Below are 17,225 nucleotides of genomic sequence, written 5' to 3' on the forward strand. Positions count from 1 at the left end.
CACTGAGATAGAAAAAACAGTCTCAAAATTTATATGGAAGAATAGAAAGCCTCACATAGCCAAAAATATCCTCAACAAAAGAAATATGTCCAGAGGTATAACCATACTGATCTCATGATATACTACAAAGCCACAGTAAATAAAACAGCATAGTACTGTCATTAGAAAACAGACACAAACATCAATGAAACAGACCAATCTATAAATCCAAGAAACTGATCTACCTGATCTTTAACAAAGGGGGGCAAAAATACAAACTGGAGAAAAGGCAACATCTTCAACAAATGGTGCTGGAGAAATTGGACAACCATATGTAGATGAAATTAGACCCACTTTTCTCACCCCTGTACAAAAGTAAACTCTAAAGGGATTAAGGATATGAGTGTAAAACCTGAAATGCTTTAAACAAATTAGAAGAAAAAGCAGGGACAGCACTCCACAATATAGACATAGGGAAAGACTTCCTGAATAAAACCCCAGTAGCACAAGAAATTAGATCAAATCTCAACCACTGGGACTTCATGAAACTAAAAAGCTACTGTAAAAACTATCAACAGAATCAACAGGTATCCTACAGAATGAGAGAAAATCCTCACCAGCTATACCTCTGACAAAAGTCTAATATCTAGAAAGAACTTTAAAAAATGAACAAAAAATGGGGTAAAGAACAAAGAATTCTCAAAGGAAGAAATACAAATGGCTATTACATACTTAAAAGAGAGATTCAAAATCTTTGGTCACCAGGCAAATGCAAACTGAAACTGAGATTTCATCTCACTTCAGTTAGGATGGCATTCATCAAGAAGTTGAATGATGGGCTGAAGAGATGGCTTAGCAGTTAAGGCGCATGCCTGCGAAAACTAAGGACCCAGATTCAATTCTCCAGGTCCCACCTAAGCCAGATGCATATGGTGGCACATGCATCTGGAGTTCATTTGCTGTGGCTAGAGGCCCTGGCATACCCATATTCTACCCCTCCCTTCCTCCCTCCCTCCCTCCCTCTCTCTCTTTCTCTCCCTCTTTCTCCCCCTCTCTCTGTCTCTAATAAATAAATAAAAATAAAATCTCTTTTTAAAAAAGCTGAGTGACAACAAATGCTGTAGAGGGTATGGAGAAAGAGAAACCTTTAACCACTGCTAAGTGGGAGTGAAAAATGGTACAACCACTATGGAAATCAGTATGGAGACTATTGAAAAGATGAAAATAGATCTACCATTTGACACACCTATACCACTTAGGGGCATATGTCCTAAAGACTATTCTTTTCTACAGAGATACTCCTCAACTATGTATGTTGCTGTTCTATAAACAACACTAAGGAACTGAAATCAGCAAGATGCCCATAAACTAATGAACAGATAATGAGGATGTGGTACCTATACATAACAGGGTTCTACTTAGTGGAAAAGAAAATGAAATACTGAAATTTGCACACAAAAAAAATTGATGAAATTGGAAAAAATACCATTCTAAGTGAGATCACGCACACACACACACACACACACACACACACACAAGACACACACTGCATGTATTCTCTCATATGTGTTTCCTAACTGAGATTGGATATGAGTGCAAATGGTGATAAACAATAGGAATATAGGCATAAAAGTAAAATGAGACAAGAAGAAATTATATCAACTACTAATCAAAATCATTAAAAAAAAAAACAACAACTAACCATCGTGGTGCATGCTTTTAATCCCAGTACTCACTCAGGAGGCAGAGGTAGGAGAACTCCTATGAGTTTGAGCCACCCTAACCCTACACAGTGAATTCCAGGTCAGTCTTGGCTTAAGCAAGAACCTACCTCAAAAATCCAAAACAAAGAAAAAAGACATACCCACAAGACTAAGCAATAATGTTAAGATATCCTTGTAAGTGAAAGAAATCTATGCAATTAAAAATGGTGGACTGCAGTAGCAGAGGCCAGCAAGCTAGAAAAGAGATTGAAAGGGAAGAGAAAGAAAGGGAGGGGGTACTTAATAGGGTGGTATTGTATATATGTAAGTAGAAGAATAGATTAATGGGGATGAAAAGGCCCAAAATGAGGTCTGGGGAAGAGATTGAGTAAAGGAAATGTGAAGGGACAGCTAATCAAAATCTAAGAGAATATAAATAAAACATAAGTAATCCTACTTTTTTGGACAATGGAACACTCAGGAGCTGTAGATTGTTGCTAGAAATTTTTCAGTGCCAGGGATGGGATATCTTCCAGTGAGTTATTGGCCAGGGAAATCCCTGACACCCCAAAAACATTATAGGCCATTGCCAAGGCCCTTGGTTTCCCACCAGGAATAGATGGTAAAACCCTATTGCTGAAGACTCTACATACTTGGGCTGCAAGGCCACTAAGAAATCTTGCTGGAACTGAGCTGATAACCTCCTCCATGTAGACCAGCTGACAGAAAGCTGGAAGAAGCCATTCTGCATGCAGTTAAATGGGAGAAAGAGAAATCACCAGTGAAGATACTCATCGGTGGACACTGCAAGCCTTATAATTGGCCAGTCATGCCAAATGAGCCAATGGGTACAATAGTGGCACATCTGTTATGGAGGAAACCAACTGCCCTCTAATTGGACTGGAGGCCCGCTCCATGGGAAGGAAATACATCCCTGATACTGAAAACTTGAAACATGGGTAGTCATAAGCCCTAGGGGTGTAACGCCTGCTTTTGTCTGGCTAAATACACACACACACACACACACACACACACACACACACACACTATGCTTATCAAACTGCCCAGTAAGCACTTCTGTTAATGTTCACACCCTTATATTAATGCTACTCTCACTTCTGGTTGAGAATCTTCTCTTTTCAGATGGCAGTGACCTTGGGATGACTCAGAAGGTATCCTGGTGATGGAAAGAAATGACACCTTTCAAGGCTCGGGGTCTAATGCAGAAGAGGTGGTGGAAAGAATGTAAGAGCCTAAGGAAGGGCAGGACTCCATACAACATACTCCCTCCAGACACAAAGTGGCCTGGATATCCATGGCCTCACAGTGCCAGATACTACCTGCATAAGACCATCATAAGAGGAAGAAAAGATCAAGACATCAAAAGTAAAAGAGAGACTGATTGAGATGGGGAGGGGGTGTGATGGACAGTGGAGTTTCAAAGGGTTAAGTGGGAGAGGGAGGGTATAACCATGGGTTACTTTTTGTAATCATGGAAGTTTTTAATAATATTTTTTTAAAAAATGGTGGGCTGGAGGGATGGCTGAGCAGTTAAAGCATTTGCTTACAAGGCCAAAGGACCCAGGTTCTATTCCCCAGGACCCACATTAGCCAGATGCACAAGGGGGCACATGTGTCTGGAGTTCATTTGCAGTGGCTGGAGTCCCTGGCATGCCCATTTTTTCTCTCTCCCTCTTTCTCTGTCAAATAAATAAATAAATAAAATATTTAAAAATGGTTATTCAACGTAGATGAAAATAGATTTTAAAGAGCAATTTGTAATCACCAAAGGATTATGGAACGTTCTTTAAGAAGCTAAAGAAACTCTCACTATTTTTGTATTTGCCTTGCATGCTGCTTGAGAATTCAATCCATCAGAAATTTAAGTTCCAATGTAAAATCAGGCCCCCACTAGACACAATTTAAAAAGTTATCCCTAAAAAAGTGTAAAAACAGAAAAGCTGTTGTCCACTTATTCACAAAGTGAAATATATGGAGTAAAATTAAAAAAGTATTCACATGCAAGTTTTAACATAAAATTTACATTCAAAGTTATAATTAAAAGTAACAAATTCCTACTGTAGGTACTAATTACTAAGTATATTAGCAAGAGAGATCTCAAAGAACTAAAATAATTATAAGGACATAAAGACTTTCAGAAACTTACAACACAATTATCATTCTGCCTCATAGACAACAAAAACCAAGTTATGAAATATATTGACCTATTGTCAACAAAGTTTTCAGTAAGGTACTGAAGAATTAATTGATTCATTGTAGTACTGGATTTCATCTAATCAATAGACTGTAGTAACTTTCAATTGAGATTCCCTATAGAAGACAATTATTGTTATAAGTGAACCACTAGAGAAGACTGTAATAAAACTTACCATTATGTATTGCATTCAGCAACTCTGAGAAAGCTTTTAAGTAAGGAAAAAAGGACTTCAGGTTAAGATCATTCTCAAACTCACAAAAAGAAATACACAGGCACAGAATGAATTACTATAATAAAATTTCAGTATGTCTGTCATATATTATTGCTTAATTATTAAACTATTCATTTTCACATAGTAAAAATTTCTAAATATTGTATTCCATTATCAATCATTACCTAATAAACTCAGATGCTACATATGTATTATCATAATAGTGACATTTATTAATGTATATAATATCTTACAAAAAGTGAGTCTCTATAGGATGTGAGTTATATAGGTATATCTACCTTATAGGACAATCAACAGTATGTATTATAAAGAAATAACTTTATTATATCTTCTAATCCTAGCAAACATGTTCATTTCCTAAACTCCAATAAAAAAAAATATCTCAACACATGCAGGCATCCAAACACAAACCTGTCTAATGCAAGTGAACAATTCCTGTCAAGTTATAACATTAAGATTGATGGCAACCAAAATACTGAAAATACACAGACAAAATGGAAACACTATAATTAAAGGTCAGCAGTAAGTAAACTTCCAAAATAGACTGTAATACAGACCATAACCATGAGACAAAGCAGTAATGTTAAGCTATCCTTGTAGAAGAAAGAAATCTATTCAATTCAAAAACAATAGCATTAGAGAAAGAAAAAGTTAAGAGGTTAAATATAGCATAATACATTAGTTAATTAAAAAGCATGGGTTCCCAACCTAATTGGACAACTTACTAGTTGTTGGACAAGCTCCATCATGCCGATACTGCATAGAAATTTCTGTTGGCAAGGAAAAAGGAAATTAGTAAAGAAGCTGTCTCAATGGTTAAGGCATTTGCTTGCAAAGCCTAATAGCCTAGGTTTGATTTCCCAGTACCCACATAAAGCCAGATTCACAAACTTGATGTGTGAATCGAGTTCATTTACAGCAGCAAGAGGCTCTGGAGTGCCCACTTTCTCTCTCTTCCTTCATTCCTCCTTCTATACCTCCCTCCTTCCCTCTCTCTCCTTGCAAATAAATAAATAATTTTCAAAGATGGTAGTAGTCCAGCTGACTGGGCCGAACAGAACTGTACAAACAAAAATTATAAACTAATAGATGAGATATGAGAAGTAGGAAAAAAACGTGTACTACTCACAAATCATAATGGGATAGTGTGTGTGTATATACATTATGTGTGTGTGTGTACACACACACACAAAGTATATGTAAAAGACATAAGGACATACATTATCAATGTGCATAACAAGTGCCTGCAAATAAATACTTTCAGGGCTGGAGAGATGGCTCAGTGGCTAAAGGAACTTGCTTGCAAGCCTGCCCAAGTAAAGCAGACAGAGTGGTGTTTGTGTCTGTGATGTCAACAAACCTACAACAATGGGAAGCACAGTCAGAAGCTTGATGCTTAGCTAAACTGCTACACATGCACACAACGTGTAGTGGCAAAACAAGGGAACAATAAGGAAGACCCTGTCTCAAGCAGGTGGAAGGAGAGAACAAGCAGCCAGAACATGTATGCCCACACGTAACATAGTGATGATGATGATAGTACAAATAACTGGCTTAAACCAGGCGTGGTGATGCACGCCTTTAATCCCAGCACTTGGGAGGCAGAGCAGGAGGATCGCCCTGAGTTCGAGGCCACTCTGAGACTATATAGTGAAGTCCAGGTCAGCCTGAGATACAGTAAGACCCTACCTCGAAACAGCAAAAATAAATAAATAAATAAATAAATAAATAAATAAATAAATAAGGTTTAACAGTTAGCAATGTAATACACTAATGACTTTTAAGATAATTCATTACATGGGAACAATTTATCAAAAACATCAGTGGGAGAAGCCGGGCATGATAACGCTTGCCTTTAATCCCAGCACTCAGGAGGCAAAGGTAAGAGGATCGCTGTGAGTTCAAGGCCACCCTGAGACTACAAAGTGAATTCCATGTCAGCCTTGGCTAAAGTGAGAGCCTACCTCGGGGGTGGGGGGTGGGGGATCAGTGGGAATATACATACTCTGGTCAATGAAATTACAAGTAATAATTTAAAAGTACTTAGTTTATTTACATAAACTAAGAAATCCATCATGACTTAAATGACAGTACTGAACTTTACTCACCTCACTTCTTTATACCTTTCATTTCTGACAAATATGATTGAAACATGATTCTCAGCTTTTAAAAAATATTTACCTAATTATATGGGAGGGGGAGTAACAGAACAGGCACACCAGGGCCTCCTGCCACTGCAAACATTCTGCAGACGTATGTGCTACGCTGTGTGTCTGGCTTTACATGGGTACTGGGGAATCCAACCAGGGCCATCACGCATTACAAGCAAGCAACTTTAATCACTAAGCCATCTCTCCAGCCCTATTCTCATGTATTTGTTTATTTTGGGTTTGGGTTTTTCAAGGTAGGCTCTCACTCTAGCCCAGGCTAACCTGGAATTCATTATGTAGTCTCAGGCTTATCTAGAACTCAGTGTAATCCTCCTACTTTGGCTTCCTGAGTGCTGGGATTTAAAAGTATGTGCCACTGCACACCCTATTTTCACATTTTAATTCTACCCAAATGACAAGACAAAGAGATGACTTGAAGTGATAAACTAAACTAAATGTAAAAGTTTCCAGAATACAAGAATTAAATTTCTATACACCTGTCTAAGACCTTTAATATATAAAGAATGGGTATTCCTTTGAAGCTAACACCAGAAAAAATTTGAAACTTGCTAAACCAGGTGTGACAACTCATGCCTGTAATCCTAACGTTCATGACGCAAAATGGCAGATAACTTGTTAGTACAAGAATAGCACAGTCTACAAAGTGAATTCCAGGTTATCCTGGGCTACAGTGAGATCCTACCTTAAAAACAAAACAAAGCCTGGGGGACTGGTTTAGTGGTTCAAAGTGCTTGCTTGCAATGCTGACAATTAGGGTTTAATTCCCCAGAACCCTTGTAAAGCTGGCTGTGCTTGTAAGAGACCCTAGTGCAAGCATGCCTGCGTACACACACATATGCACAAATACGCAATTTTTTTTTTTTTTAACAAAACCACCTGTACACCACCCATCGTGGCACATGCCTTTAATCCCAGCAATTGAGGGGCAGAGGTAGGGAGATGGGATGAGTTTGAGGCCATCCTGAGATTATATAGTGAATTCCAGGTCAGCCTGGGATAGAGTGAGATCCTACCTTGGGGGAAACTGAGAACAGTAGTGTATAAGACAGCCTCTATCACTCATACATCGGCCCTCATATATTCATTCAAACTGTAGACTTATGCCAGAAGTACCACACCTAATATCCTAACATTTGGGAAGTGTAGGCAAGGGTGACCGGGAGTTCCAGGACAACCTGCACTATATACTAACACCCTACCTCAATAATAATAATAATAATTAAAATAATTTTAAAAAACCTAAAACAAACAAGGAAACACATCAAGTCTTAAACTAAAGTCTCATAATGGTCCCACCCTGGGTAACTTGAGCTAAAAAGATAAACTGGGTACAAGATAATAAATTTACAATTGATTGTGCTTTAAAAATTCAGAGCAGGAGAAAGTACATGCATCACGTGGAAACCCTAAGTGAAGGGATGACTAGAACGTGAATTTATATCACTTCTAAGCAAACGAACAATACATTGATGGGAAAGTAACAAGGCAGAAGAAAAGGACTGAGCTCCCAGGAAGGGTAAATTCCAGGAAGGCAGACTTTTTATAGGAAACTGATGGCAGGAGGTAACAAGACCCAAGGGGATAAACTACCCCTGGCATCTCAGTCAGGGCCCAGGTGAAACCACAGAGGAAGTGGGGTGACAAGCAAAAGTGTTCCTTCCATGGGGAGCCTGACAAACAGTACCAGGGTGAAGAAGACAGTCAATGAGGATACTTAACATCTACCAAAGCAGAAATCCTGGGGCTCCTAAGAGCTCATCACAGAAGTAAACTTAAAACACACCCACCAAGGTTCAGGAAATTTTGTGGAAGATGGGGCTAAAAGATGTTAAGAGCCACAGGTTAGGTTGTCATGCCCAGAAACACTGCTTCCCCCAGTAACTGACTGCATCTCCCAGAACATATACCCCACAGGGAATACCAGCAATCTCTGAGGAGGACACCTGCAGAATGGGGGCAGGGAGGAGGGAAAAGATGGTACCAGCACATGATTTATCCATACTAAATATGTTCTTTAAAAACATGTTACTATTATTTATTTATTCTATTTGAGAGAAGGAGCAGGAAGAGAAAGAGGCAGATTATATATATATAGGGAGAGAATGGGCATGCCAGGACCTCCAGCCACTGCAAACAAACTCTAGATGCATGTACCACCTTGTGCATCTGGCTTATGTGAGTACTAGGGAATTGATCTTAGGCTTTGCAGGCAAGCGCCTTAACTGGTAAGCCATCTCTCTAGCCCCAGAATATGTTCTTAATAAAATAGTAATAACAATAACAATAATAATATAATATACCTGAAAAGGAAAAAATAATTTTGTTCTATGTAATACATACAAACAAATGTATACATCATGTATATATGCATGTTACATATATGTTATGTGCATGCTTGTACATACCATATATAGTTATATATACAATGCATATGTATGTATGAATGTACATGTGGTGGTTTGAATACATGACCCCCAATATATTCAGTGTTTTATTACTTTGTAGTTTGCATCTGCAACTGGAGGTGGTTTCACTGGGCAGATCTTAAAGTGTGGTGGTGGGTTTGAGATTTCAATCTAAAGATATGCAAAGTGGGCCTAAGTTGGAGTTCCTGAAGAAAAATCTCTACCTTAATGTCTCAAAAGTGAAATTTTAAAAGGAGTGAAGTACTCCTGAAGAGAGTGCCATAATTTATTATATGTTACTAAACATAATCAAAGGGTATCCAGAATAGAAAGATTTTGTTCAGTAGAAAAGCTTTGAAGCTGGGCATGACGGCGCATGCCTTTAGTCCCAGCACTTGGGAAGCAGATGTAGGAGGACTGCCATGAGTTCAAGGCCAGCTTAAGAATGCATAGTGAATTCCAGGTCAGTCTGGGCTACAGTGAAACCCAACCATGAAAAACAAAACAAACAAATAAAAAAAGCTTTTAAATGTGGCTTTTCTGGCCTAGATGGTGCACTTTTGTGAAAAAGTAGCGAAATCGGGGGCCTCTCTAAAAGAACAAATTCCACAGTATATCATGGTTGCCATAGTATATTATGTTCTATAAATTTTCCTTTAAGACTCCAGGTAAACAAGGTATATAAAATCATGAACTCAAGTAAAGACATGCTTAAATTTTCTTCCTAACTGAACTTACTCCTCAGCCTACAATAGCCTATTAGTAACTAGTATTAAAGCTTACTAATTTCCCAGGACCCACATATGACACATGCACAAGGGGCTGTGCGCATTAAGAGTTCGTGTGCAGTGGCTACAGGCTATGGCACACCCATATTCTACCGCTTTCTCTGTCATAAATAAATAAAAATGAAAAAAAATTAAAAATCACTCAAAAGCTTAATATGAAGCTGAACATGGTGGCACACAAATTACATCTCAGCACCCAAGAGGCGGAGATAGATAAGTCACAAGCTGCAGGCTGGCTTTGCTACAGAGTGAACAGAATAATACCAACTGCAACAGCATTTGCCTGGGTTACATGAAGTGTTTCTGCAGTATTTGTTAGAACCCTTTAGGACTTTCAAACATAAGTAAGATATTACCTCTAGAAGAAGCTGAATAAAAAACTCTGAAATAATGGTAAATTATCAGAATTAAATCCAGAATGCAGTAGGAAAACAGTGTTGGACTATTTGTCTAATTTCTTGAGCCTGGCCTTCACCCCAATCCACTCTGCTCAGTATTGGCTTCAAGTATGTCACAAACACAGACTTCTTGATTTAAGTAGGTGTGTTCCTGCCCTCCCCCCAACTATACATATTCTTCCTTTTGTAGCAATACTATGGAATAATTTTTACTGCCTATTACACAGTACAATTTAATCTCTCTTCCTCCCCTCCCAATCTGGTCTTTTCCACTTCAACACTCTTGATCTAAACTGGACTACACTGTTACATCAAAACATTATAGGAATGTAGAGATGACTTAGCAGTTAAGGCACTTGGCTACAAAACCAAAGGACTCAGGATCAATTCCCCAGGACCTACATAAGACAAATGTACAAGGTACCACATTATGTCTGTAGTTCCTCTGCAATGGCTGGAGGTCCTGGTATGCCCATTCTCTCTCTTTCTCTATCTGCCTTGTTCTCTCTCAAATAAATAACAAACATAAAAATAATAAAGCATTGCAGATAGGGTGGGAGACTTGTGGTTAAGATGGCAATGCAGGAACCATACCAAAGCAGCCTAAGGGAGAAGAAGTCTATACACACACACACACACTCACTCACTCACTTATACTAAAAAGTGAGGTGTATAAGAAATTATTAAGTGCAGCAGAGAAGTAGGAGAGATCCAGAGCATCTAGAGCCCACAGAAGCAGGCGGAAGTGGCTCCAGCAGCGGCAGAAACAAGTCCACGTGGCCATAACCACAAGGCTCAGCCCAAACCACAGGTAGAACCACATGAGGAGATTATCCACTCACAGCAGCCTGCTTGCAAACTCAAGAAACGTGAATGGAGGGAGCCAGGGACCAGGGGAGTGGCTCTTGCGGAGGAGAGTTGAGAGGGCCAGCAAGAGAACTAACTTCAGCCAACATCCATAGCCTCCCCTATCCCACCACCAGCCAGATCAGGTGCCAGCAAGCACCAAAAACCTGGTGAAAGGAGGTCAGCTGCACAGCATCCAGCACAGGCAATCAGAGCAGTGACCTAGAGAGCCTACCTCAGTCCACAATGCAGCAAAGAGGGACCCAAGCAGGAGTGCAGCATATTTGAAACCAAAATGATCCCAAAAGGTAACTGAGATTACACAAGGTCAGTACCCGCTAAAAAAAGCCTGGTACAAAGGCTGGAATCAGAAGGGCTAATTACACCTTCTGTGTCAGGGTAAATTATATGTTAAATCTGATGGATGGTTGGAATGGCCATTCTTTTGTTTTTGTTTTTTGATTTTTCAAGGTAGGGTCTCACTCTAACTCCAATTCCAGGCCGACCTGGAATTCACTGGGTAGTCTCAGGGTGGCCTCAAACTCATGCTTATCTCTGCCTCCCGAGTGCTGGGATTAAAGGCGTGCACCACCACGCTTAGCTGAATTGGCCATTCTTAAATAAGCTATATTTTGGGATTGTCATTTTATTATTTCCTGATTTATGGTGGCTTTGTTTCCTGTTCTGTTGTTCCTTAGGGAGGGGTCTCACTCACAAGCTGACATGGAACCCTCTACAGACCAGAAATCGTAGCCGCCTAGTTGACAGAATTAAGGGTGTGGGGCAACACACATCCTTAGGGACAGTGACTTTGTTAGAGGACTGGTTGTCATAATACTTACTCTTGCATAAATACTCTCTGATATTTTTCATTGAATATGTACCCTGTATATTTAAATTTCAGAATCTGCTTATATTTTGTTCTACTCAGCCTGCTTGAATGCTCTCATACCAAGCAAACCAACACCACGGGTCATTTATGCGGTTACTCTGAGAAACTTAAGAACTACACGTAGCACCTTAACCTCTGCCATAAAGATAAATAAAATTGAGATAGACTGGTACATCTAATAACACTGCAGATAATTATAAAATCCAAGCATTGGGCTGGAGAGATGGCTTAGCGGTTAAGCGCTTGCCTGTGAAGCCTAAGGACCCCGGTTCGAGGCTCGGTTCCCAAGGTCCCACGTTAGCCAGATGCACAAGGGGGCGCACGCGTCTGGAGTTCGTTTGCAGAGGCTGGAAACCCTGGCGCGCCCATTCTCTCTCTCTCTCCCTCTATCTGTCTTTCTCTCTGTGCCTGTCGCTCTCAAATAAATAAATAAATAATTTAAAAAATATTAAAATCCAAGCATTTAATTAAGCCACTATAAAAATTGCTACATTATAGTAACAGAAACACACACACACAAAAACAGGACAGGGCTGGAGAGATGGCTTAGCGGTTAAGCGCTTGCCTGTGAAGCCTAAGGACCCTGGCTCGAGGCTCGGTTCTCCAGGTCCCACGTTAGCCAGATGCACAAGGGGGCGCACACGTCTGGAGTTCGTTTGCAGAGGCTGGAAGCCCTGGCGCGCCCATTCTCTCTCTCCCTCTATCTGTCTTTCTCTCTGTGTCTGTCGCTCTCAAATTAAAAAAAAAATAAATAAATAAAGGCGTGCGCCACCATGACTGTTTAAAAAAAAAAAAAAAACAGGACAATATATAAATCCACCAAAAAGTATTGATGCATCAGAAATGACCTCCAGTGAGACTAATATAGAGAAAAATGCCTAAGGAAGATTTGAAAAGAAATGAAAGTAAATATGTACAAAGGAATGAACGAGAAAACCAAAGGAATCAAAAACGACACAGAAATCAATTTAATGAAACAAGAAGGCCAATACAAGCCGGGCGTGGTGGCGCACGCCTTTAATCCCAGCACTCAGGAGGCAGAGGTAGGAGGATCACCATGAGTTCAAGGCCACCCTGAGACTACATAGTGAATTCCAGGCCAGCCTGAGCCAGAGTGAGACCCTACCTCGAAAAACTAAAAAAAAAAAAAAAAAAGAAGGCCAATACAAGATACAAATAAGGAAAGAGAAATAATAAAGAATAAAAAAGAAATACTAACCGGGTGTGGTGGCGCACACCTTTAATCCCAGCACTCGGGAGGCAGAGGTAGGCGGATTGTCGTGAGTTCGAGGCCACCCTGAGACTCCATAGTGCATTCCAGGACAGCCTGGGCTACAGTGAGACCCTACCTTGAAAAACAAACAAAAAAAAAAAAAAAGAAAAAAAGAAAAACAACAAAAAAAGAAATACTAAAGAAAACCAGCACATGGAACATTCTCAAAATACACAATATATTAGGACACAAAGCATATCTTAACAAATACAGGAAAATTTAAATAATTCCAGACACTCTATCTGATCACAATGGGGTACAAATCAATAAATAGGAAGAAAAGCCATGGAGCATATACAAATCATGGAAATTAAACAATACACTACTAAATGATGAATGGGTCAATGAAGAAATCAAGAAGGAAACCAAAAAATTCATAGAGTCAAATGATAATGAGAACACAACATACCAAAACCTTTGGGACACAATGAAGGTAGTCCTAAGAGGGAAATTTGTAACTGTAAGTGCCTATTAAGAAATTAGAAAGGTCGTGAGTAAACAACTTAATACTTCACCTTAATACCTTGGAAAAAGAAGAACAAGGCAAACCAAAAATCAGTGCATGGGAAGAAATAATAAAGATTAGGGCAGAAATTAATGAAATAGAAACAAAAAAGATCCAAGAAATCAATGACACAAAGAGTTGGTTCTTTGAAAGGATAAAGAAGATTGATAAATGGTTACCAAATATGACCAAAAGAGAGAAGAAAAACAAATTAATAAAATTAGAAGTGAAAAAGGCACCATCACAACAGATACCAGAGAAATTCAAAAAAATCATACTAGAAGGGACATACTAGAAGAACATATAGTCCACTAAGTTTGAAAATCTGAAAGAAATGTGTGACGTCCTTGACTTATATGGCCTACCTAAATTAAATCAAGATGAGATTAATCACTTAAATAGACCTATAACAAGTATGAAGACTCAAGCAGTTATTAAAAAAAAAAAAAAAATCTCCCAACTAAATAATGTCCAGGCCCAGATGGATTCACTGCTGAATTTTAGCAGACCTTCATAGAAGAACTAAAACCAATGCTTCTTATACTTTTTCTTAAAATAGGAAAAGAAGGAATCCTACCAAACTCCGTCTACAAAGCCATCATCACCCTGATACCAAAACCAGACAAAGATAGAACAAAGAAAGAAAATTACACACCAATCTCTCTCGTAAACATAGATGCAAAAATTTTCAATAAAATGTTGGCAAAGAGAATACAAAAACTATATCAGAAAGATCACTCACCCCCACAAAGTAGGATTTATCCCACAGATGAAGGGATGGCTCAATATAAGCAAATCAATAAATGTAATACATTATATAAATGGACTGAAGGACAAAAATCACATGATCATCTCATTAGATGCAAAGAAAGCATTTGACAAAATCCAACATCCCTTCATGATAAAAGTCCTACAGAGGCGGGGAATAGAAAGAACGTATCTCAACATAATAAAGGCTCCAGGCCTGTGGGGCCACAGCTGCAAGGCTCATCTTGAGCCACAGGAAAAGCCAGGTGAGGGGATTTTTCATTCACACCAGAGTCCTCGCAAACTCAGGAAATATGAAGGGAGGACTGCAGTGACCAATGGAGAACCAGATTACAAGGTAGAGGATCACATGGACCAGCGGGAGAACTAGAGCCACCATCCACAGACTCCCCTCCCCCACCAACACTTCGAGCACCAGCAAGCACCAGAGACCTGGTTAAGGGAGCTCACAGCAACCAGCACCAGCGACCAGAGCAGCGATCCAATGACCCAGCCAGCTACTTAAACCGACAGTGCATCAAAGAGGGACCCAAGCAGGAGCGCAGCATAACTAAGACCAAAATCATCCCAAAAGGTAACTGGGATTACACCAGGTCAGCACCCACCAAATAAGCCTGGAATATAGGCATGAACCAGAAGTGCTAAGTGCACCTTCTATATCAGGATAAATTATACATTAAATCTGATGGATGGTCGGATTTACCAACTTAAATAATCTATGTTTTGGGCTTGTGATTTGTGGCTTCATGATTTATAGTGCTTTTGTTTCCTCTTCTGTTGTTCATTAAGGTAGGTTCTCACTTGATCACAAGCTGACTTGGAACCCTCAACAGACCAGAAATCTTAACCTCCTTGTTGACAGGATTAAGGGTGTGGGGGCAACACACATCCTAAGGGACAGTGACTTTATTAGAGGATCTGGTTGTCATATTATCTACTCTGGCATAAATATTCTGTGCTGTTTTTCATTAAATGTGTACATCGTTCAGTTAAATTTTAGAATATGCCTGTATTTTGTTCCACTCAGCCTATTTGAATACTCTCATAGCAGGCAAACCTAACATCTAAGGTCACTTTTGTAGATACTCTGAGAGTCTTGAGAGCCACACTTAACACCTTAACCTCCTACCCTGAAGATATATAACATCAGATTGATTGATACAGCTAATAATACTGCAGCTAATTAGAAAATCCAAGTATTAAATTAATCCAAGATGCAAAAATATGTACAATATAACACAAGAAACACTAAAAATCAAGACTATATAAATCCACCAAAACGTATTAATGCATCAGAAATGTCCTGCAGTGAGAATGAGTTAAGAGAAAATGCCTGAGAAAGATTTCAAAAGAATGATTACAAATTGGCTCAAAGAAGTCAGAGGAAATTAAAGGAATGACAGAAGACACAGGAAACCAATTTAATGAAATAAACAGGTCAATACAAGACATAAATAAGGAAATAGAAATAATAAAGAAAAACTAGTCAGAATTACTAGCAAACACAGTCAGTGATATAAAAATTCTGTAGCCAGGCGTGGTGGTGCACGCCTTTAATCCCAGGACTTGGGAGGCAGAAGTAGGAGGATTGCTATGAGTTCGAGGCCACCCTGAGACTCCATAGTGAATTCAAGGACAGCCTGGGCTAGAGTGAGACCCTACCTTGAAAAAAACAAAACAAAATAAAAATCTGTGTAGAAAATCTCACCAGAATAGATGAAGGAGAGAATAGAATATCTAAACTAGATGACCAGGGAGCAGACCTGATACAGTCCAACAAACAGAAAGACAAACTAATAGGAAAAGTATGAATGGGAATTTCAAGGTATGAATGGGAATTTCAAGATATTCAGGACAGTATGAAAAGATCAAGTATGGTATAGAAGAAGGAAAAGAATTTTACTCCAAAGGCATAGCAGGCATTTTCAATAAAATCATAGACGAAAACTTCCCCCAAATTGGCAAAGAGGTGCCAGTGCAGATACAAGAATCCTTTAGAACACCAACCAGACAAAACCTGGAAAGAACATCTCCTCGCCATATTATAATCAAACTACCAAACATATAAACCAAAGAAAATATATTGAAAGCGGTTAAACAGAAAAATCAAGATACCTACAAAGGCAGGTCCATCAGGATTACAGCATATTACTCAACACAAACTTTCACAGCCAGAAGGGCTTGGAGTGATGTATTCCAAGTTCTAAAAGATAATAACTATCAACAAAGGTTAATGTATCCTACAAAGATATCCATTCAAATAGATGGAGAAATAAGGACATTCCACAACAAAAGCAGGCTAAAGAAATATTTGAAGACAAAACCAGCTCTATAGAAATTACTTGAAAGAATCCTCCATGGTGAAGAGAAAGAAAAGCACACATATAATGAACCTGGAAAAAAAACAAACCATACATACTCAAATACTAGCTAACACAAGAGAGCAAAGGTGGGGCTGGAGAGATGGCTTAGCGGTTAAGCGCTTGCCTGTGAAGCCTAAGGACACCGGTTCGAGGCTCGGTGGCCCAGGTCCCACGTTAGCCAGATGCACAAGGGGGCGCACGCGTCTGGAGTTCATTTGCAGAGGCTGGAAGCTCTGGCACGCCCATTCTCTCTCTCTCCCTCTATCTGTCTTTCTCTCTGTGTCTGTTGCTCTCAAATAAATAAATAAATAAAAAGAAATTAATTAAAAAAAAAGAGAGAGCAAAGGTGAAACCAGAAGAAATACCAAAAAAAAAAAAAAAAAAGAAAGAAAGAAAGCCAAAAATAAACACACACCTTTCAATAATATCCCTTAATATCAATGGCCTCAATGCCCCAACCAAAAGATATAGGTTATCAGACTGGGTGGAAAAGTAGGATCCTTCAATTTGTTGCCTCCAAGAAACTCACCTTTCTACAGAGGATGGACACTCTCTTAGGGTGAAAGGTAAGAAAACGGTGTTTCAAGCAAATGGGCCTAGAAAACAAGTAGGGGTTGCTATCCTAATATCTGACAAGGTAGACATTAGTCCAACGTTAGTCAAGAAAGATAAGGAAGGTCACTT

At 39.2% G+C, this 17,225-nt stretch overlaps 1 protein-coding gene across 13 annotated transcripts in view; it reads right to left on the reverse strand.

The window, feature by feature from the left end:
- Mllt10 (MLLT10 histone lysine methyltransferase DOT1L cofactor) overlaps positions 1–17,225 on the reverse strand; it is a 270,901-nt gene that overhangs the window by 66,134 nt on the left and 187,542 nt on the right. For 10 of the 13 annotated variants that reach the window (XM_045134579.1, XM_045134577.1, XM_045134580.1 and 7 more), the window contains 2 exons: positions 4,858–4,902; positions 4,073–4,105 (listed from right to left, as the gene is read on the reverse strand). The exons of 1 other annotated variant lie outside the window; for it this stretch is intronic. In XM_045134579.1, coding sequence (XP_044990514.1) covers positions 4,073–4,105; positions 4,858–4,902 — 78 coding nt within the window. The remainder of the gene's footprint in view (positions 1–4,072; positions 4,106–4,857; positions 4,903–17,225) is intronic. 2 more of the 13 variants (XM_045134582.1, XM_045134583.1) reach the window with 1 other exon arrangement.

Source organism: Jaculus jaculus, chromosome 15, assembly GCF_020740685.1.
Source record: "Jaculus jaculus isolate mJacJac1 chromosome 15, mJacJac1.mat.Y.cur, whole genome shotgun sequence".
Taxonomy (NCBI): Eukaryota; Metazoa; Chordata; class Mammalia; order Rodentia; family Dipodidae; genus Jaculus; species Jaculus jaculus.